This window comes from Muscardinus avellanarius, assembly GCF_963383645.1.
Source record: "Muscardinus avellanarius genome assembly, chromosome: 10".
NCBI classification, from domain to species: Eukaryota; Metazoa; Chordata; class Mammalia; order Rodentia; family Gliridae; genus Muscardinus; species Muscardinus avellanarius.
In genome coordinates, this window is record NC_137796.1 from 34996991 (window position 1) to 35019996 (window position 23006).

Sequence of the window (23006 nt, forward strand, 5' to 3'; positions counted from 1 at the left end):
GCTTGGTATCAGACAAATGAAACTGTTATGTGAGATTATCATTGTTAATTTTGGATAAATTGCTATAATACTAGATGTCAACTACTAAGCCAAGCATGGGAGGGAGGGATGGGGAGGGGATGGGGTGGAGATCGGGTGGGAGCTGACTGGGCGATGCGTGCATGTATGTCTACAAAAGTTTTTTTAATCCCATTATGATGTATGAATACAGTGCACCAATAAAAAAATTTTTAATTAAAAAAATATTCCCAACCTCATGAAAAGCAAAATCTTTTGCTGTGTGAAAGACCCTGTTAATAGGATGAAGATAAGTAACAGAGGAGGAGAAAATATTTGTAAATCATCTATCCAAAAAGGGGTAGTATCTAGAATATATAAGGATTTCTCAAAATTCAACAATGTAAGAGCTAACAGTCCAGCCAGGCATGGTGGCGCATGCTTGTAATCCCAGTTCTTGGGAGGCTGAGACAGGAGGATCACAAGGTTCAAAGCCAGCCTCAGCTACTTAGTGAGGCTCTCAGCAACTTAGTGAGACCCTGTTTTCAAATAAAGTATAAAATAGGTTGGGGCTGTAGCCTGGAGGTAGAAAGCCTCTGGGTTCCACCCCCAGTACCACAAAAAAGGGGGGGAACAAACAATCCAATTAGGACCTGGGCAAAACAGATGGGGAAACATTTTACTGAAGAAGACACATGTATGGCAATAAGCACATGAAAAGATGCTCAACATTATGAGCTACCAGGGAAACTCCACAACTGCTCAGAAAAGCTAAACTTGAAAGCAGTGATACCACCAAAGGCCTCTGCGGATGTGAAATGACTGTATCACTTATATATTGCTGGTGGTCAAGTAAAGTAGTGCAGTTATTCCGGCAAAGTGTGTAACCATTTCTTTAAAAGACTAACTATACAAGTATCACAAGACCTGCAACTGCACACCTGGACATTAACACCAGAGAAATGAAGACAGGTGCGTACTCAAACACCTGTACACAAATGTTTTATAAGAAGCGTTGTTTATAATGGCCCCAAACTGGGAAAAAACTAAATGTACTTCAATGAGTAAGTCATTTCTGCATGAACCAGCGTCATTAGGCAAACTGTAGTATACCCACAACAGGGACGACTGCTCAGCAACAGAAAGAAGAACCAGTGGTACACACAGCACAGATCAATCCCCGGAGAGTTACGCTCAGTGGAAAGGTCAACCCCAAAAGTTACACCCTAAACAATTCCACTCATTAACATTCTTTTTTTTTTTTGGACTGGTGCACTGTATTCATACATCATAATGGTATAAAGAAAATACTTTTGTAGACTTACATGCACACATCACCCAGTTAGCCCCTACTCGATCCCCACTGCGTTCCCTCCCCATCCCTCCTTCCCATGCTTGGCTTAGTGGTTGACATCTAATTTTATAGCAATTTATCCAATATTAACGATGATAGTCTCACAGAACAGTTTCATTTGTCTGATACCAAGCTTTTGATGACTTAAAGATAACATTTCAATATTTCTTTTTGCTTTCTTTCTTACCAGAGAATATTTTTTTCTTTTTTTTTTAGGTGAAACTATCATACATTTATTTATTTATTTTTCAGAAAAAAGGCTATCCTGATATGGAATATGGACTCTAGACACCCAAAACAATCTCGAAAAAGAACAAAGCTAGAAGATATATATTTTCTAATTTCAAACCATATAAAGCTACAATAATTGAAACAGTGTAGTACTGTTCTAAAGGCAGATCTATAAACCATTGGAGTTAAATAAAAGCCTAGAGATAAATTCTTCCCTATATTGTCAAGTTATTTTTGACTAGGTTTCCACAAACATTTGGTGGAGGAAATAATAATCTTTTAACTAAATATTGTTGAAAAATAATAATTACATGAAAAAGAATAAAATCGGACCCTTACCTAACACCATATACAAATATTAACTCAAAATAGATAAAAGACCTAAATATAAATCTTAAGACTATAAACTTTTAGAAGAAAATCTGGGTCATAAAACCTCACAACATTGAAATTGGCAGTGATTTCTTGGATATGATTTCAATAGCACAGGCAACAAAAGGGTAAACAAACTCCCTAAAAAAAAAAATATTGTATATCCAAAGACAAAGTAAACAGAGTTAAAAGTTACTGATAGAATGGGATAAAATATTTCCAAATGCTATATCTGAAGGTATAGTAATATTCCAAATAGAAATCCTAAAAATTAGCAGTAATAAAAGCAAACAATACAATTTAGAGATAGGTAAAAGACTAACATAAATAATGAATCTCCACAGATAACCAATCTTAGTTGTCTGTTCTTTGGAAAATCTTGTTTCTCTGGTTCTGGTGTGTGTTACCTATTTCTTCTTTGTAGTTAATCTCTTTCAGTATTTTCTCTAATGCTGGTTTTGAAGACATAAATTCCTTCAGTTTCTGTTTGTCATGGAAGCTTCTTATTTCTCCATCTAATTTGGTAGAAAGTTTTTCTGGGTAGGAAATTTTTGGCTGGAAGTTGTTTTCTTTCAGAGTTTGGAATATGTTACTCCAAGCCCTTCTGGCTCTCATAACTTGGTTTGGGAAGTCTGGAGTGATTCTAATTGGTTTGCCTCTGAATGCCACTTGGCCCTTTGCTTTTGTTGCCTTTAAGATTCTCTGCTTGGCTTCCACATTGGTCATTTTGACAATTATGTGGCATGGGGATCCTCTTCTCTGATCCTTTCTAAAGGGGTTTCTATAAGTTTCCTGGACCTGTGTATTGACCTCTTGCTCTATGTTTGGAAAATTTTCTGCTATTACTTCCTTGAAGAGATTGTGGATCCCTTTGGTTTCACCTTCTTTTCCCTCCTCTGTTCCAATTACTCTTGGTTAGCTCTCTTAAAATGGGCCCATATTTCTTCAATATCAGATTCCTGCTGTCGGATTTTTTTTTCTAAATTAGAAACTATGCATTCATTTTTTGAATGATCATCTTCTAAGAGCGATATTCTGTTCTCCATGTGGTCTAATCGGTTGTTTGTGCTTTGAATTGAGGCCTTTACTTCATTAATTGCATCCTTTATCTCTTTTTGGCTCTCTCTGAGTTCTTTTTGAAGCACCTCTATTATTTCTACAGTTATTTTCCTGATTTGATCTTCTAGAAATCTCTGAATTTCTGTTTTATCAGCTTCTGATGTTGTGGGGTTGTGGGCATTCATTGCTCCATTGTTATTCCTCTTTCCCATGATTTAGGAAGTTTGTGCCTTCTCTGGGTTCTTTCCTTGGGTCACTATGACTTCACTTAAGGTGCTCTAGATCTCGAGTCTGTGGTATCTCGGTCCCTCTACTACTTTACTGGGTTGTATTGCAGAGTCTCAGACCCTGGGAGTCAATCAAGGCTGCTTTAGACCATGAGGGGTGTCAGGTTGGGCGTTCTCCTATGGTGTGATATCTCTGCCACCACCACTCCCCCACTGGGTCAAGTCCCTGGGAGTACAGTACTGGGATTTCTCCTCTAGGGGCCGCAATTTGACTCACTGTTGTTGAGTGCACAGATGGAGCTGTAGTGGACTCGGTGAATTCGCTGCTGCTGCCAACAGTGGCAATAAGGTGCTGCTGCCACGCCCTCGGCCGTGAGGCTGGCGTATTTCTTTTCTGTTTTTAAGCTCCGCTTTGAGTCCCTGCAGGGTGTGATGAGCCCAGCCTCTGGGAGCTTTAGATGCTCCCTGCGCCAAGAAATCTGCCGAATTCCTCCCGGCTGATCTGCAGCGGCTCACCTCGGCTCACTGTCCGCCGCTCCTCTCTGGAGCCTGGTGGGCTGTTGAGTGCGTTGGTCTGGTGCCGTCCGGTGAGCTCGCCACTGCTGCCGGCAGTAAGGCGCTGCTGCCACGTCCTCGGGCGTGAGGCCGGCTTTTCTCCTCTCTGGTTCTGAGCTCCATTATGAGTTCCCCTCCTCTCTGGAGCCTGGTGCTGCAAGGGAAAATGGCGCCCGCCGCTTCGTGCCACGGCTCCGGCTGCAGCACTGTGATCTGGTTTCTTTCTGGTGTCTCGTTTTTCCAGCCCCCTTTTTCTCTGTCCCTTGTAATTACATTTTTTGTTTCTCTGCTGATGGTGTTTTCTGGCAATGAAAGGCGCTGATTTTGTGGTAATAGAGATTGGTTGTTAGCGGGGCTCGTCAGCCCTGCTTTTCTCCATCGCCATCTTCCCGGAAGTCCACTCATTAACATTCTTAAAATGATAAACTTAAGAAAAATGTGCAGATTAGCGGTTGTCAGAAGACAGTGAGGACTAGGATTCGGAGGCCAATACCATACTAATAAGGAGTGACATAAGGAAGCCTGTGGTGAGGAGACACATCCTGCACATGCTCTGCACAGTGTCAACACCCTGGGCGGAATACTGTACTATGATCTTTTTTTTTTTTTTTTTGGTGGTACTGGGGGTGGAACCCAGACGCTTTCTACCTCTTGGCTATACTTCCAGACCTTTTTTATATTTATTTGGAAACAGGGTCTCACTAAGTTGCTGAGGCTGGCTTCGAACCTGTGCGATCCTCCTGCCTTAGCCTCCCAAGTGCGGGGATTACAAGCGTGCGCCACCACGCCTGGCCCCTGTACTATGATCTTACAAGATGTTACTGTTGGGGCAAATTAGATAAAGGGCAAGTAACAATCTCAAGTACTGACAAATCATGTATCTGATAAAGGGATTATATTTGGAATTTATAAGTAAATCCCAAAACTCAATAATAAAAAATTAAAATGTCAAAAGATTTGCAGATACTACATCAAGAAAGATATATAGATGACAAATAAGCACCCAAGAGGGTGTTTGACATCACTGGTAGTGGAATGCAAATTAAAATCCCAATTAAATGTCACTAGACATCTATGATAAGCTAAAATTTAAAAGACAGACCACAGTAAGTATTGGCAAGGTTGTGAAAGAACTGGAACTCTCATACATAGTTGTTTAGAACATAAAATAATGCAATTACTTTGGAAAGACATGATGGCGGGTTTAGAGATATTTCTGTAAGTTAATCATCTACAATGGTGTCAGCCATTTAACATCCAGGTATGTATGCAAAAGCAATGAAAGCATATTCCCATGAAATACTTATAAAATTTTCATAGCAGCATTACTTATAATGGCTCCAAACTGCAAACAACCCAATTTCCATCAGTAAATGGATATACAAACTGGAATACTCCTCAGCAATATAAAAGACAACAGAGATGCATCAAATAGTAATAATGCTGAGTGAAGAAAAAATTACATCTGAGTCATTTACATTAGATTTTAGAAAAATATGAACAAATGTATAGTGACAGAAAGATCCGTGGTTGCTTGGGTTAGGTGGGAAGGCCAGAGGTGGTAGGAGGGATTCCCAAGGGCGTACTTCAGGGCGATGAGTATGTTCACTGTCGTGACTGCGTGATAGTCTCACATGGGTAGGTGTACACATGTCACATCTTACCAAACTGAATACTTTAAATAGGTTCAGCTCATTACATGTCAACTCATCTCAATAAAGCTCATAAACATTTTTTTAAAGGCAGCACATCGAGTATAAAGACATGAAAATGCTAAATAACACAAAGAAAAATGATCCAGAAGGGTACAAAAGGAAGTGTGGTACATGGGACTGATATTAGGAAGGAAAGTTCTCACAAGATCCCTTTTTAAAATTCTGAAGGTACTACATGGTCTAAATTAAATAAATATATAATTATACTCTTAACCTTCACAACCAGAAAAGAAGACACACACACTGAGCTAAAAAAGTAGAAATGTGTAATTTCAGGGTGGCACTAATTGATATGCTTTCTCATAACAGCTCCAAGAACCTGAACATCATTGTCAGATCAGATGTGTCAGCATGTTTAACCACCTGAAACATCAATGAAGAGAGAAACATTTTTATAGCAGGTTTAAGTTTCCTGCATCTTTTAGTCAAAGGTATCCAGAAGCCAATAGCAACAAGAAATTTCCTGGGAAGAATTCCTTCCAAATCTCACCAGCTGTTCAACTCTCCAAAAAGAATCTCTCTTAAATGCTGGAAGTATTAATTTTGTTCCACAAATGAAGGTAATGAAGGTAATTGGCCAAGAAAAAGAAACTAAAGAAATAAAGATGACACTATGATTCTTTTTTTCCTCTCAAGAAAAGAGTGCTAATGATGACATGCAATAGAGATGAAGACTCATTCAAATAAACTAACTTAATTTTCACTTAAGCAACTTTAGTTTTTAGGGCCTATTTGAATGTTTTATTTTGTTGGCAAATAAGCATAATTTATGTATTATACTATAAAGGCTGGCATCATTTTTAATTATCTCCTATTCAGGGTTTATGAATATCAAGCTTTAAAAGAAAGAAAAAAAGCATTTTCTTCCTTTCTGATTACTGCTCTCATGAAACAGCATTAATGTCAATGACACTATGGCTCTAGAAGCCCACAGTGTCCCTGAAAAGTCACTCCCAAGAGAGTCACCTAACTAATTTTTATTATTTTAATCTTATGTCAATGTTTAAGTAAAATATAACTGTAAAAGTATTTAAGATAAATACTAATAAATAAAAATACTTGGTCATGTTATTTTCAATACCATCACAGAAAAATAGAAATAGTAGGGTTGGGTTACATTTCAAAACAAAATGAGATGTGAAAAAAGGCACAGAAAGAAATAAAGGTATAGAGTATGAGGGAAAAAAAGACACTTCAAATCTTTATTCTACAGTCTGAGAAAAACATAATCAATTATACATAAAACAACTTCATAGCTCAGGTATCACTTTCTTTTAGGGTAATATTAAACTAAGTATTTCCCCAACCTCCCAAATTACTCACTATAATGAATTACATTCAGTTATAAAATGTGAAATTCAAAGAAATGCAATTAAGGTAAATAAATAGTATATAACTACACTCAGTATAAAAATATTGTAAGATTTTGAGCTTTCCAAAATACCCTTTGAGGGTCATGAATGTTGATGCACGCTTGTATTCCTAGTACTCAGAAGGCTGAGACAGGAGGATACCAGATTCGAGGAGAATACATGGTAACCTAATGAGACCATTTCAAAAAAAAAAAAAGTAGCTGGGTACAGTTGTGCATGCCTTTAATTCAAGTACTTGGGAGGCTAAGACAGAAGGATTGTAGGTTACAGGCCAGCCTCCGCAACGTAGAAAGACCTTATTTCAACTAGTTTGCAAAAAAAAAAAAAAAAAAGTATTTGGTGGTTAAATAAAATGTCATTATTCATCTAAAAAAAAGTATTATAAGTGATCAATTATTCATTTCTTTTACATAACTAGCAGCCGAAGTTCATTCATTACTATGTATTACTGGATGATGTGAGGAGAGAATGACTTCCATAGTAATATTTAGCTTTTCATTTATATTTGTATTATTTATTACACTTTCAGACATTTCTCTTTTTCAATCCTCTCATATCTATTTATGATGTATAGCATAACATTTACAGATTTTTGTATCAAATTTCATTGTTTCTTGCTCGCATTCAAGGTCTTTTGGAGGGATGAAAAAGGCTAAATTTCAGTATCTACTACATTAATAAAGAATCTATAATTATGATAATTAAGAAATAGGGATAATATATATATATATATATATATATATATATAGAGAGAGAGAGAGAGAGAGAGAGAGAGAGAGAGAGAGAGAGAGATTTGTCCTAAGATTAGGTATATATTTTCTGCTTTATTTTATATTAAATAATCTGATTCATGTAGCTTAACAGATATAAACTATTAAAAATTTGCATAATAATAAAGGTGTTCAAGAGAAATTTAAAAAAAAAAGAAAGACCTTATTTCAAAATTTAAAAAATAAAAAAAGCTGGGAGTATCTAACTTGGAGGTAGAATGCTCCAGGTTCAATCAATTTCCAGGACTAAAATAATAAAAAATATAAAATGACCTTTGAATATTCCTCCCCCCTAAAAAAATTAAAAAGGAGCCCCCAAACATATTTGATTCAATAAATAAAGTGAAATTATATTTAACTATATGATTCTGGAGAAACAATATTAGCCAGAATTGGTTACCTTACAAGAATACATAAATAAAGAGAAACTTTTGCAAAGGATTCTCTTTAGCCATCCAGCAAGTTAGCATTATAAAATTAACATAACTCTCAAAATATGTTTAGGACAAGCTGTCTCATCTCGGCTCTACTGACATTTTAGACTGGATAATTTTTTGTTGTATGGGGCTACCCTGCGCACTATAGAATGTTTAAGCATCTCTAATCTCTAGATATCAGTAGCATCTCCTCACAATGTGATAATAAAAAAAAATGTCTCTAGCTTTGCCAAATGTCCCCTGAAGGAAAAATCATCCCAAATTAAGAACTACTGGCTTCCACCTAAAAGGACCTTCTTGTTAACAAAGATTTTGTACTAAAGCTATAGGGGAAAACAGGAAAGAAAGAAAGAAAACAGAACAAAAAACCTTAAATTTTTAATAGTTACACAGTGATTTAAATTAGGACTACATTCCAAATAACAAAAAGCTGTAAATATAAAATCTAGTGTCACCACATCACAGAAAAACTCCTCCTTTTTCTTTAGTAAATTTCTCTGTATTCCAAAATGTACACTAATTTTAAATGTGATTGTTATGATAGTTCCTACCAGACCTATCGATACATAAACATTGACAAAACATAAAAACAACTATGTGCAGGCACTGTTGAGTGAAATAAAGCAGGTAGATTGTAAGAGGGCTCGATATTTGGAAGAAAGAAATGGTATAGAGATATATTCAATACTGTTCACCTTATTCTCAAAGGAAAAAAAAATCAAAGCTGGGCATGATGCTGCATGCCTGTAATCCCAGTTCTTGGGAGGCTGAGACAGTAAGATCACAGGTTTGAAGCCAGCCTCAGCAACTTAGTGAGGCTGTCAACAACTTAGAGAATCTATTTCCAAATCTAAAGAATAAAATAAATTTTATTTAAAAAATAAAATAGAAGTATAGCTCAGCAGTAACATGCCCTAGGTTCAATCCCAAGCACCATAAAAAATTCACAATCACTATCAATCCACAAATAATTCAGGTGTTGGAATTAAACAGGAAAGTATCTAATAAGCAGCAATCATAATTATGCTCAAGGATATAAAAGTAAATGTGCTCACAATATAAGAATAAAAGAAAATCTCTGGTCAAAGAGAGAGAAACTATTTAAACAAAAATCCAGATAGAAAGCATTAAAAATACAGTATCTGAAAAAATAATTTATTGAATGATGCTATGAGGTTTGGTAAAGTTTGAGTGTGTCCCCAGTATAGAGTGACAGGTGGCAGAACCCTCAAGAGGCAAGGCCTAGTGGAAGGCAATTTGGTCACTGAGGCTACCATCCCTGAAGGAGATCAATGCTAGCTTCATCAAGTGAGTTCTCACCACACTGAGCTGGTATCAAAGGAGCAAGACTGTTTTTATGCTAAAACGATGCTGTTTTGTTACTATAGCTTTATAGTAGAATTTGAAATCATGCCTTCAGCATGGTTTTTATTGCTCTGAATAACTTTGGCTATTCAGGGGTTGTTATTCATCCATATGAATTTCAGGTCTGCTTTTTCTAGCTCTGTGAAGAAGGACATTGGTATTTTGACAAGATTTCATTGATTCTACAGATTACTTTTGGCAGTATGGCCATTTTGACAGTATTTTTTCTGCCCATCCATGAACATGTCTTCTTCAATTTCTTCAGTGTTCTATAATTTTTTTTGTAGAGATCTTTTACATTCTCGGTTAGATTAATTTCTAAATTGTTTTATTTTATTGTTTGTTTGGTTGGTTGGTTTTGGAGGCTATTGTGAATGTGAAATTATTTCCTGGATTTCTTTTTCAGTGGATTCATGATTGATTTGAGACAGGAGGATAACAGGTTCGAGGCTAGCCTCAGCTACTTAGTGAGGCCCTCTACTACTTAGTGAGACCCTGTTTCAAAAGAAAGAATAAAATAGGGCTGGGGGTGTAGCTTGGAGGTAGAAGGACCCTGGGTTCAGTTCCTAGTAACACACACACACACACACACACACACACACACACACACACTATACATATATATATATATTGTTTTTGTGTGTGTGGTTTATTTATAAGGTGATGAAAATATTCTAAATTAAATACAGAATTGATTTCACATATCTATACATATAATGAAGTACACTGAATTGTACATTTTAAATGAGTGAATTTTAAGTATATGGAATAGTTCTCAATAAAACTGTTTTTTTGTTTTGTTTCGTTTTGTTTTGGTGGTACTGGCGTTCCTGGAAGACCTTCTACCTCCAGGCTACACTCCTAGACCTATTTTATACTTTTTATTTGGAAACAGGGTCTCTTAAGCCAGCGGGCTGGCTTCGAACCTGCGCAATCCTCCTGTCTCCGCCTCCCCAGCACAGGGATTACAAGTGTGTGCCACCACAGCTGGCATTAAAACTGTCTTTTAAAAAGAGTTAATTGCTATGGCTTTATAGTATAGTTTGAAGTCAGGTATTATGGTGCCTCCTGGTGGTTTTTGTTGCTGAAAACTACTTTGGCTATTCTTGGGTTTTTTTGTTGTTCCAAATGAATTTTTTAATATATTTCTATTGGTACATTGTAGTCATACATCTTAATAGAATAAAAATACTTGTGGAGATATACATGCACACATCACCCAATTAGCCCTTATCTAATACCCATCCTATTGTTACCTCCCTCTCTCTCCTTCCCATGCTTGATTTAGTGATTGATTTTTATATGTTTAAGTATATCATGTGCTTTAAGAGTTTCCATCTTCCCCCCACCCATCCCCTAAGATAGGTCACCTTAATTGCTCCTCTATAGGGTCCCTTTTTCATCTAGAGTTCCTCCTATTACCCATTTCTCCTTAGTTTTGGCATATTAGGGAAAGCATATGATTTTTGTGTGTGTGTGTGTGATATTTCCTTGTAGATACCATAATTTTGTTCTCCTTTATGGCTAGGTAAAATTCCATTGTGTACATATCCCATAGTTTTGTAATCCACTCATCTGTTGATGGACATCTTAGCTGGTTTCATAGTTTGAGAATGATGAATTGTGAGGCTATGAACATAGATACTCATGCATTGGTTTGGTAGTTTGGTTTTCATTCTTTTGGGTAGATACCCATAAGTGAATACCACTTATGGGTCATATGGTAAGTTTGTTTTCATTCTTCTGAGGATCTTCCCTACTGTTTTTCAAAATGTTTGCATTAATTTGCAATCCCACCAATAATGTATTAGAGTTTCTACTTCTCCACATCTGATCAATTACAGTTTATCTCTTCCTTGGAAGTCCTTCTTTTATTTTCCACACTGATTCCCATTTGCTGAAATCCTGACCACCAGAAGGTGAGTGACTTTGACGAGATGATCCACTCACACTCATTTTTTTGTTGTTGTTGTTTTTGTTTGTTTGGTTGGTTTTGGTGGTACTGGGGTTCCTGGAAACCCTTCTACCTCCAGGCTACACTCCCAGACCTATTTTATATTTTTATTTGGAAACAGGGTCTCTTAGCCAGTGAGGCTGATTTTCAAACCAGCATGATCCTCCTGTCTCCGCCTCCCAAGCACGGGGATTACAAGCCCGCACCACCATGCCCGGCCTCACACCCACTTTTTAATAGAAGTCACTTGGATCTGGGAATCTGCTGGGAAATGAGATAAGGCAGTGGCAGCTTCAAGTGCTTCCTAACCACACGATTGCAGAAACACACTGGCCCTTTGCTGTGCAGCAGGGTCTGGCACCTGCCTTGAAGCTCAGCAGGCCCCAGCACTGCGTGAGGCCGGTGCTGGGGCCAAATGAATTTAAGGACTGATTTTTTTATGTCTGTGAGGAATGACATTGGTGATTTATTGAGATAGGGTTGAATTTATAGGGTTGAATGTATATTTTTGAAAGAATGGCCATTTTGATAATATTTATACTCCCAAGAATATAGAAGAAGGTCTTCTTCAACTTCTTTTTTCAGTGTTTTATAATTTTCTTTGGAGAGGTCTTTTACCTCCTTGGTTAGGTTTATTCCTAAGTATTTTATTTTTGTGAGGGGGGATACATGAGTGGAAGTGTTTTCTGGATTTCTTTTTCAATGGATTATGGTTGGCAGATAGGAAAGCTTAAGATTTTTTAAGATTTTGTATCTAGACACTTTGATGAATTTGTTGATCAGTTCTATACACTTTTTGGTTGAGTTTTTTGGGTCTTCTAAGTATAATATGTCATCTGCAAATAGTGATAGTTTTCATTCTTCTTTTCCTATTTGTACTCCATTGATTTCCTTCTCTTGCCTTATTGCTCTGGCTAGAGTCTCTAGTACTATGTTAAAAAGAAGTGGTGAGAGTAGACATCCTTGTCTTGTTATTTTTAGGAGGAATTCTCCCAATTTTTCCACACTTAATATGATGTTGTCTGTGGGCCTATTGTACATCATCTTTTTGATGTTGAGGTATGTTCTTTCTATTCCAATTCTCTGCAGTGCTTTTAGCATAAATGGGTGTTGGATTTTGTCAAATGCTTTTTCAGCAACTACTAAAATGTTCTTGTGACTTTTGTCTTTGGTTGTGTTTATGTGTTGAATTACATGGATCAATTTTCATATCTATGTTCATAGCTGCACAATTCACAACGGCCAAACTATAGTACCAGCCAAGGTAGCCATCAACAGATGAACAGATTACAAAACTACAAAACTGTGGGATATGTACATAATGGAATTTTACTCAGTCATAAAGAAGAAAAAATTATGTCATTTACAGAAGAAAAAAATATGTCATTACAAGATAGAACTAGAGAACATTATACCAAGTCACAAAAAGTAAAAAATTGAATGCTCTCCCTGATATGTGGAAGGGTCAGAGGAGATACTCTAGACAAAGGAGGAGAAACCAAAGATGAGCAAATAAGGAGACCTAACTGGGGAATGGGCGGAGAGAAGAGGGAAATTCCCTAATGTACATGCTGTACATTCACAAACATATCAATCACTAAGCCAAGCATGAGGGAGGGGGGAAGGCATAGGGTGGAACTGGAGAAGGGCTAAAGGAGTGATGTGTGCATGTATGCCTCTGCCTCTTGTGTGACATTAAGATGTATAAATACAACACACTAATAGCATTTTTTGAGAAGTCAATCGTATTTATATCTTAATAAAACACTATTAGTAGTTGAGATACCATTTCTCAGCCATTAAAGTAGCAAAAACTTTAATCAGTACCAAGTGTAGAAGAAGATATGGAAGCAACTCCAAACCCAAATGTCTATTAACACTAGGATGGGTCACTAAATCTTGGGATAATCACACAAGGAAATATACTGTGAGGCAGTGACAGTGAATGAACTATTAATGCCCTCACCCATAGAAAATAATCTCAAGATAAAGTTTAAGTAAATTATGTGAATTAAAGAGAAGTCAGTATGATTCTATTTATATTGTTTCAAAAACAGGCTATACTATATATTAATTAGAAAGATATGATAAAACTACTAAAAAATCAAGGAAATTTTTAATGAAAAAATAAAAACAGTGGTATATTGCAATTATAATAAGGGAAAGATACACGTATAGTTTCTAACATACTAATAAGTCCTATTTCTTAACCTGTTGGCAAGTTACATAAGTGTTCATTATTATTCCTTTTTAAAATTTTTTATTGGTGCATTGTAGTCATACATCTTAATGAAGTACAAGATAGGAGAGGCATACATACACATATCACTCAATTAGCCCTTACCCAATTCCCATTATTCTTGATATATGTTTTTTACATCATTTGCAAATATATTCCACAATAAAAGTTTTTTAATGTGAAAACTTCAGCACTATTACCTATTTTAAAGATTAAAGCATTCAAATTAAATGAATTAATAATCTGTTTTAACATATTCAAACTCAAAATCCTTAATTCCAACACCTTCCCCCAACACACACACATATGTGCAAACACGCATTTATTCCTACTCTTCCTACCATATTCCCCACTTCAGCAAATAGCCTCTACAAGCCTCTATAGATTTCCTGTTGCTCCAAACAAACCTTAGTATCATCCTGAATTTCTTTCTCTTTCACTCAAACCCCATATCCAAACTATCTGTAAATCTTGTTAGCTCTCTAGAATGGTTTGGATTTAGAATGTCGCCCCTAGCCCTCACAGAAACAAGGCAGCTGTGCTGGAGTTGGGGCTTATTGAGGAGGGGATATGGCCTTGGAGATTATATATGGTCCTTCCTCCCCTTGCTGCCTTGTTTCTGGCTTCCATGATGTAAGAGAAAAGCCTTTGCTCTTTCCCTCTTTTTGCTTCCCATCACCATGCTCTCCATTCCAAAGAACTGGCCTGACATGGACTGCACTTCTGAAATCTCCAGAAATGTGAACAAATAAGTATTTCCTCCAAGTTGTGTGTGATCAGACTTACTGGGACATGGCAGTGAGAATACTGACTGAAACATTCTCTTTATTGTCGTGTGTGTGTGTGTGTGTGTGTGTGTGTGTGTGTGTGTGTGTTACTGGGGATTGAACCCAGGGTCATTCTATCTTCAAGCTATACCCCCAGCCCTATTTTTTATTCTTTATTTTGAAACGGGGTCTCATTAAATTGCGGAGTACCTCACTAAGTAGCTGAGGCTGGCCACAAACCCAGATCCTCCAAATACTGGGATTACAAGTGTGTACCACCATGCTCGGCTAAAATATTTTCTTTAAGTTAAAATATATCCCAAACTCCCCTCACTTCTCATCCACCATATCAGACCAACACAGTCCATGCCACCATCATCTCTCACATGATAACTGCACTGTTCTCCTTCTGGGTTCCCCTGTTTCTGTCCTCTATCTAGTCCATTTATAGCATGCAGCCAGAGAGATCATTTTAAAATGTAAATTAGGGAAAGTGTTCTTGGCACAAAACCCACCAATAGCTCCATCTCCCCAAGGATAAAAGCCAAGAATCCATCCAACAATTCATGTAGTCCTACCTGTGCCAGATTCCACTATTTCTGGTGTCTGTCTCTCTGTCTCTGTATCTTTCTCCCTCTCTCCAGTCAGCTACAATCACTAAACACTCTTGAGGCTATCTGGGGCCAGGGGCCTCCCTTGAACCCATATGCTCACTCTCCAATTTCCTTCATGTCAAAAGTTCAAGTGTCAACCCAGAGGTCCACTCACACTGCTTTATATGAAATTTTAAAAATCCCCTCACTCCTTCCTCCTTAACTTGTTTATTGTTCTCTAACCTCATCACCATCTAATTGCTCATATATTTTATTTCCTTTTATTTATTTTGCTTCCACTAACTACAATGAAAGTTCCATGTGAGAAGTTTTATGTTTTACTTCTAACTATATCCCCAACATCTAAGAGAAAGAAGGGCTTACCAATATCTGAATGAATGACCTTTTATAACACCACCTTTTAAACAATAAGCATTTATTACATAAAAAGGATTTTAATTCATAAAATCATAAATTGTGTTATCTCCATAAACAAGCATGAAAAATAAATTCAATATCACTAAATAAAATATGAGGCACATGTATGTTTTTCTCTCCATATAAACCATTTGTTTCCAAAGAGAAGTAAAGAAATAGCTAGAAATATAATTTGCAAGAAATTAAAAATGGATTTTAAAAAAATCAAGAAAAGCAAAGTATGTCAGACTTTTCCAAGGCAAAATCAAAATAAAGTTATCATTTGAATCCCATACCTCCAATTAAATGAATGTGCTCTTTTTACAAAGCTAAAGTAGAAAGCAATTTCTAACTATAAAACAAGTGTTTAAGACTTGCCATGCTGATCCAGAAAGTGCAAACAGGCAAGAAAGAGCCTTAAGGTTCATCTAATATTAGCCCTTCATTTCTACAAAACAAGAAACTGAGGCCCTGAAATGACTTGTAGGAAGCCCAAAATTTCTGTGTCAAAATTAACAATAATTGGAAAACACTAGAAGGAAATAAACAATGTAGCTTCAGTTAGAATCCTTACTACAGTAAAAATTCAGCTTTTATAGAACTAGAGACAAAATATATCTCCATGGAAACAGTATGTGAGTCTGAGAAGTACAGTTTCCAATGCAGATCTGCACATCATATGAAGTATGGAAAAGGGCACAGCCTGATAGTCGGGTCTGATTTGAATTCTGCCTCTACCACTTAACTTTGATATTAGGCATTCCTAGTTCTACTTGAGCCCCAGTTTTTCAATTCACAAAATGGGGATTGTTGAGATCTACCTTATAAATTTTCAAGAATGTGAAGAGAACAGGTACTCTCTTCAGGGCCTGGCACATCCCTAGCTAAAGTCGGCCTGCAGACTTTCAGACATTGTATTCAGGAAGTTGCAGACCACTCAATAAGCACCACCAGTTCCTACTGCCTGTTAGTTTTACTGGACTAGCCTATCATTGGGAATTCTAAAGCAGGAAGATGGTACTGTTGATGTTGCTATCCCTAAGAACCTGTCAATTATTTAACAGCTGCCATTAGGTGCTATGTATTTGAGGCAAAATAAAATGTTCCTAGTTTTGTTTTGTTTTGTTTTGTTTAAGATGGAAGGTTGAGTAATCTGTTTCTGACTACAGTTCTGATGTATAAACAATTATGTCATCTCAAAACAGAATTCTCTCCACAGTATATTAGATCAGATATGACCATTTTCTGCTTAAAAGCTCCCAGTTTAAACAAAACTTTCTCACTCTAACACATACCAGCTTATTATATTTTGAGCCTTCTAATTATCAAAAAGGGCTCCCCCACCCTTAGAATAGCTCAGAGATGAAAAATAAAGTAAAATGTCACTCTACACTGACTTCTGGAAACTTCATTTGGGGGTAAGAAAGGATAGTCTATTTAATAACAATTCTATAATATAAAGGTCAAATTTTAAACATGCATCTTGAAGCATATATCTACATTATTATAACAAAATACATGTTAGAAATTCTGCCTTATATTTGTATAAAACATACAGAAAACATACCTGGGATGATATCATTGATGTGCAAGAGAACTGTACTTTCCACACTTGCAAAACTACAAAGCTGTACTCCATCAAATTTTCCATCCCAGTTGCCAATAGGGTTATCCTATAAATTATATAATAAAATTAACTTGGAAACTCTCATTAAAATGTAAATATGAAAGTCTGTATTTTCCACCAAAGGATCCTCCAAAATATTTACATTGTTAAATTCTAACTATTTTGCCAAAAAGAAAATAAGAATATGTTAGAAATAACTGTCAAAGTAATAAAACTTTTTTGTTTTTTTGGAAAAATTAAAACTAAGAATAATCGAGTTATGGTAAACTCATAGATGAATAAAGAATCAAAAGTGAAACTAATCTATGAAAAAACATCCATCTGAGGTTTAAAAAGACATATAAATGTCATACCTTTATATTCCCTGAGCACTTAGTTTGAACTATTGTATGCCTTTTTGTGCATATGTCTATTTTAAATTGTTCTTTTGTCATTTATAGGTATAAAAGAACTTCCTTCAAAATGGATTTTTTTCTATTTAATTTCTATTCCAAAATAGTGCCAACTAGCAGAGCACTGTTCGTGGAGCTAGATTAAAAGACTGGCCAGACAAGTGCCCTTAGCACCAATGTGTACAGTATGCTAAAATGTCCCTGGAAATCCAAATGTATAAAGAAAGTTGTCTTGGCCAGAACCCTCCTCTCGAAGAGTATACTTAGAAGTGTTTGGAATCAATGCCTGCACAAGCCAACTGGGGAGTGGGTGGAGGCAGGGGGAGGAGCTGGCAGGGCAAACCTGTAGGCAGCTGCCCTGGGTAAGCAAGAAGAGCCACTGCCCACCATCACTGCCCACCATCAGTGACTATATCAGGCCTACACAGTGTTTGCCAAGTTGGAGGCTCAAGCCAAATGACCTGAGACAAGGAGAGACCAATGCTATGGCTACTGGTTCTCTGTCTCCAACCTTCCCTCCACCCATCCTACAACTTCTCCTCTAAAATGTTGAAGAAATTTTTAAAGAAAACCGTCAAAAGGAGTTCTTTATTGTTAGCAATCCTGAGGGACCCACATGTTATCCTCTGGCTCTAACTTCACATAGTAAGAGTTCAGCAAATGTTTGTTTAATAGCTAACTAATGAACACCAAACAGAATTTCCTAGAATTTCCAAACACAGAATAATAGAAACTTATGCAAGAACCTTTACACCCTACTAACCAATTCAGATTGTAACTGAACAGATCAACACAATTACTAAAAACATACTCATCGTGAGTACAAAAATCCATTACTCACATCCTCTCCTACCTCATGCTAGTGTTTTATAATTCTGTCTGAATCACCTTCTTTATACCTAACACATTGTTGCCCATATTTTCAAAGTATGATAAAAATGTTCCCAGCATTTTTTTCCTCTTAATGCCACATAATTCAACTTACCACACTGGAATGTACCCATTATTAACAAGTATGGTTATAAGGTAACATTAAAATGAATGATACAAGCTGGGTGTGATGGTACATGCCTGTAATCCCAGTAGTTGAAAGGCTGATACAAAGAAAGAAAGGGCTGGGGGTGTAGCTCAGAGGTAGGACAGGTTCAATCCTTTGTACCACAAAAAAAAAAAAAAAAAAATGAGTGGCACAAACAGAAGGGAAAAAGGCAAATATTGTGTGATTCCACTTCTATGAAGTACCTAGGAAAATACATAGGGATGGAAAGCAGAAGAGCAGTTGAGAGAGTGAGGAGAGTGTGAAGAATGTATCTAACAGGGCACAATTTCAGTCTGGAATGCTAACAAGGGTCTGGAGATGAAGAGTGATGAGCACATACTTCATGCCACTGAACCATACACTTAAAATGATTAAAATGATAAAAAAAACTTTGTTATATATATTACTAAAATAAAAATTTTAATGAATAATATCCTAGGAGAATACTCTATTCTTCAAAAGCAGTGTTGCTTTCCTCTACTCAGATATTTTCTACAAATAATTTTTAACATTACTCATAAAAATCAGACCAGTCAATGAGTTCTGTAAAATATTACAAATGGAAAAACAAAAATTACAAAAATAAACTTTCCAAATTAAATAAAATAAGATATGTAATATATTGGGGTTTGGTGGGGATTTTTCTCCCCTTTGGTTGGTGTTTTTATGAGTGTGTATATCTACTGGTCAGCTATAGTTAAGCAAACGTAAAGATTAAGAACATTATTTCAATTTATTCCAACTAAAAAAAAAGGTGAATGTAATTCTATATCTAGACTCCTGTCCCCTTTCAATATTCCTTTACCGAAGATAAATTAGAACATGTTCCCTACAAATCAGTCTATTTTAAACATCCAAAGTATTCAATTTGCACCTAAATTGGTCATAAAACTAATACATATATTTGCAATGATAATAGGATCCAAATGTTTCTTACCATGTCAACTCCAACAAAATATCCTAAGCTCTCTTTGCCTGGTAAAACATCACAGAATATAACCGTTCCAGATTCTATAGTTTCGCCAACCTTCAAAGAAACTCTGGAGTTGATCTCCAAGGGGGGAAGTTCAACCTGCATTGTGTCCACAGGACCTGCATAATCACTTTCCAGTCCATTGTCATCATCTTCTATGATTTCTAGCTTGTCCAATGCAACAAACACTCCACAATCTTCATCACACTGAAAAAGCTGTTTCCCTTGATATACCCCATCAGTGAAACCTTGACCGCGACCTTCTTCCTAGTTTTTAGAAGAGAGATTACAGAAAGATTATCCGCAGAAAAAAGGGTCTATCCTAGGGATTTCAGGGAAATTACTTTGGGAAATTTCTAAATGACGTGTATAATAAATATAAGATAATATAAAGATAATATAAGCTTAGTACTTGCTGTTGGGTTTAGGATTTTAAAACATAAGGAAAAACCTATATTTGATGCTAGAATAAAATTACCAGATTATTTCAAATCACAGTTGGACTGTGAAAAAATTGGACTACCTTCTACATCATGATTCTAACATTATTTTTGTCCAGAAAGAAAAATCCACCTTAAATTAGCAATGTTCGCTCCACTTATTAAGTGAACACTTACTATATTTCACCTACTGTGCTAAATTCTATATCAATGTATCACAATGATACTACAAGTTGTGTAGGATTACCAACACTTTACAGATGACCAAGCTTATTTAGAAGTCAACTAGACTGGTTAGGTAACCTGGCACCCAATGCTATTAAATGATATAACTGGCATCCAAATACCCAATTGTTTTACTGCTTAAAAATTAAATCAAGAGGCTCAGATGTAGCTCAGTGGCAAAGTGCAACCAAGTGTAGTGCCCTGGGTTTGATCCCCAGGTCTAAAAAGATTTTTTTAAAAAGACCCAGAAAACGAGCTAAGAACAACAAAATTAAACCAAGAATGTATGTAATTCTCTTCTCAAGAATGTCAAAATGTAGTTGACATTTAAGCTCTTGAGTATATTAAGTAGAAATTAAGTTTCAAGAAAATTATGTCACACATGCACAAACACATATATGTACATATTACCAAGGACATCTATAAGCAAGTGTAAAATGTTGGAACTTGTCTTTCAAAATCTTATATCTAAATTGTTATTACCTAATAGAACTCAAGAAGAACTGAGAAACTTATAATGTCACAAGATAATACTTTGTTAATTGATCAATTATAACTGGAGTTGATTTTTAATGTAAGCAATATTAAAATTTTTAGATGGGCATGGTGGCACATGCTTATAATTCCAGTACAAGGGGAGACTGAGACAGGATCTTAGGTTCACAGCCAGCCTCAGCAACTTAGTAAGGCCCTCCATAATTTATGAAACCCTGTTTCAAAATAAAAGAATTAAAAAGGACTGGGTGTGTAGCTCAGAAATAGAATGTTCCTGGGTTCCATCCCCAGTACCACATACAAAAACTTTTTTCTAAGATATTAAAGCCTATAATTATGTCCATACCGTATTAAGTAGCTTTTTAAAGTTTTAAAGTATCATCTTCATATCGTCTCAGTTTGTCATTAAAAAGTAATCCTGGAGTTGAGGTTATAACTCAGTGATACAATGCACGCCTAACACATATGGGGCCTTGGATTCAAGGTCACAAAAATAGCACCACAAAAATAAAATAAGCATCATGAGTATTAAAAATTACAGGAGACTTCTGGTAAATTATCTTGCATTTAAGGAAGAAAAAGTATATGTGTATAAAAATACACACAGACACATAGGAATATATACAGCCCATTAAAGTCATTCATCAAACTTACCAGCAATTCTACTCCAAAGAATATTCCTGACACCGTTCTCTCTGCTAGTAAGGGTCCTCTGAAGCGTACAACTCCTGGAAATTTCTCTTCCCCAGATCTCAGCTGCACTTTCACAGGGCAGCCCACATCTACCTGGAGGCCTTTACTCAGTCTGCTTCTGTTTTTAAACAGGCTGAGCCTCTCCTCACAGTTGGTAATTGCCAATAGTAACTCTGTAAATTTTTCATTTATTTCTACAACATCCTTTTCATCAACAAAGAGAACCGCATGAGGTTGCTCTAGAATTTTTAATCCAATTTGATTCTTCTTGCCTTTTGCAGAAGGAATTCTTGAATGCCCCACAGAACGGTCTTGGATATACTGTCCTATACTCCCCTTTGGTACTTTAAGGAGTTTTTGCGTCTGCTTGTCTGTGACACTGCATTCTTGAAGAAGTAAATAGAAAATCCGCTCTTCCCAGTAGGGTGAAGTAACTTTTTCTTGGCTCCATAAGCCTGAATTCATTGTGATAGTAACTTCAGAGCATTAACTTAAAAAACGATCCACTTGTAAGTCTGTTGTAAAGTTGCAAAAGATAAACTCACTGGCAGTCCCCAAGTATGTTTTTAGCAATTTGGTGTCCATGCTGTTTAAAGATAGCAAATCTAAATGCCTAGTGAACAAGCAAAAATAAACTTTAGACTTTATTCTTCATGAACTAAATTTCATTAAAATGAAGGTTAAAGGTTTACACACACACATAAATATTTCCAAGAGGCTAAAATACATATACAACTTGAATCTATTATAATGTGCATAATGAAGGAAATCAAATTATAAAGTACCTTTAAAGAAAATACAATAATGATTTTTTTCCAAGAATCTGAGATTTATACTGTCAGATTCTAGCAAAAAAAAAAAATTTAAAGGTTACCCTCACATATATGGAAAAAATTTAAATGACACATGTAATAAAAAGCATATACATATATATGCATATTCTGACATCTTAAACTTTAAAAACTAGTATTTTAAATGGATTCCACTAACAAATAGATTAAGTTTGAGAAAAACACACATAAAATTCTTATATAAAATCTATCATTTGTGAACACAGGTTAAATTTAAAGTTATATATAATAGTGTTGAATATCTTTTATCAATAAGAGATAGAACATTCTAAGACTATGACCACCATTCATTTATCTCCATGCTCTGTTTTGATAATGGGACATTTTATCTCTGACTGGATTTCATTTCCTTAATCGTGAACATTTTGTTCCTGGGCAAGTGCTAATCATATTAATCATAGTATCATTTAGTTTCTCACAATCACAAATATGTTATGCTATTATTATATTAAAGATAGCTAAAAAATCAATTTTGTAACATCAGAATTCAGACCACATTACAGAGAAACATAATTGCAGTATGGTACTAAATTACAGATGTTTATATCAAATATAAGTTTTTTCTATCACAATTTAACTACATATACAAAGAAGAAATATAGAAAAGATTTATTTTTTCAACCTCAATTTTTCATTTAAAATTTTTACAAAGCTGGGCATGGTGGTGCATGATTGTAATCCCAGTACTTGGGAGGCTGAGATGGCAGATCCAGGTTCTGGGCCGGCCTCAGCTACTTAGCACGTGGTCCTCTGCAACTTAGTGAGACCCTGTTTCAAAATAAAGAATAAAAAATCAGGCTGGGGTGTAGCTTGGAGGTATAATGCCCCTGGGTTCAATCTCCAGCA

The 23006-nt window shown here is 35.9% G+C and overlaps 1 protein-coding gene across 3 annotated transcripts in view; it reads right to left on the reverse strand.

Moving 5' to 3' along the window:
• CYLD (CYLD lysine 63 deubiquitinase) overlaps nt 1–21774 on the reverse strand; it is a gene marked incomplete at both ends in the record, with an annotated part of 56977 nt that extends 35203 nt beyond the window's left edge. For all 3 annotated transcript variants that reach the window (XM_080704385.1, XM_080704384.1, XM_080704383.1), the window contains 3 exons: nt 16993–17098; nt 19421–19723; nt 21271–21774. In XM_080704385.1, coding sequence (XP_080560511.1) covers nt 16993–17098; nt 19421–19723; nt 21271–21774 — 913 coding nt within the window. The remainder of the gene's footprint in view (nt 1–16992; nt 17099–19420; nt 19724–21270) is intronic.
• Between the last annotated feature and the right edge of the window lie 1232 nt (nt 21775–23006).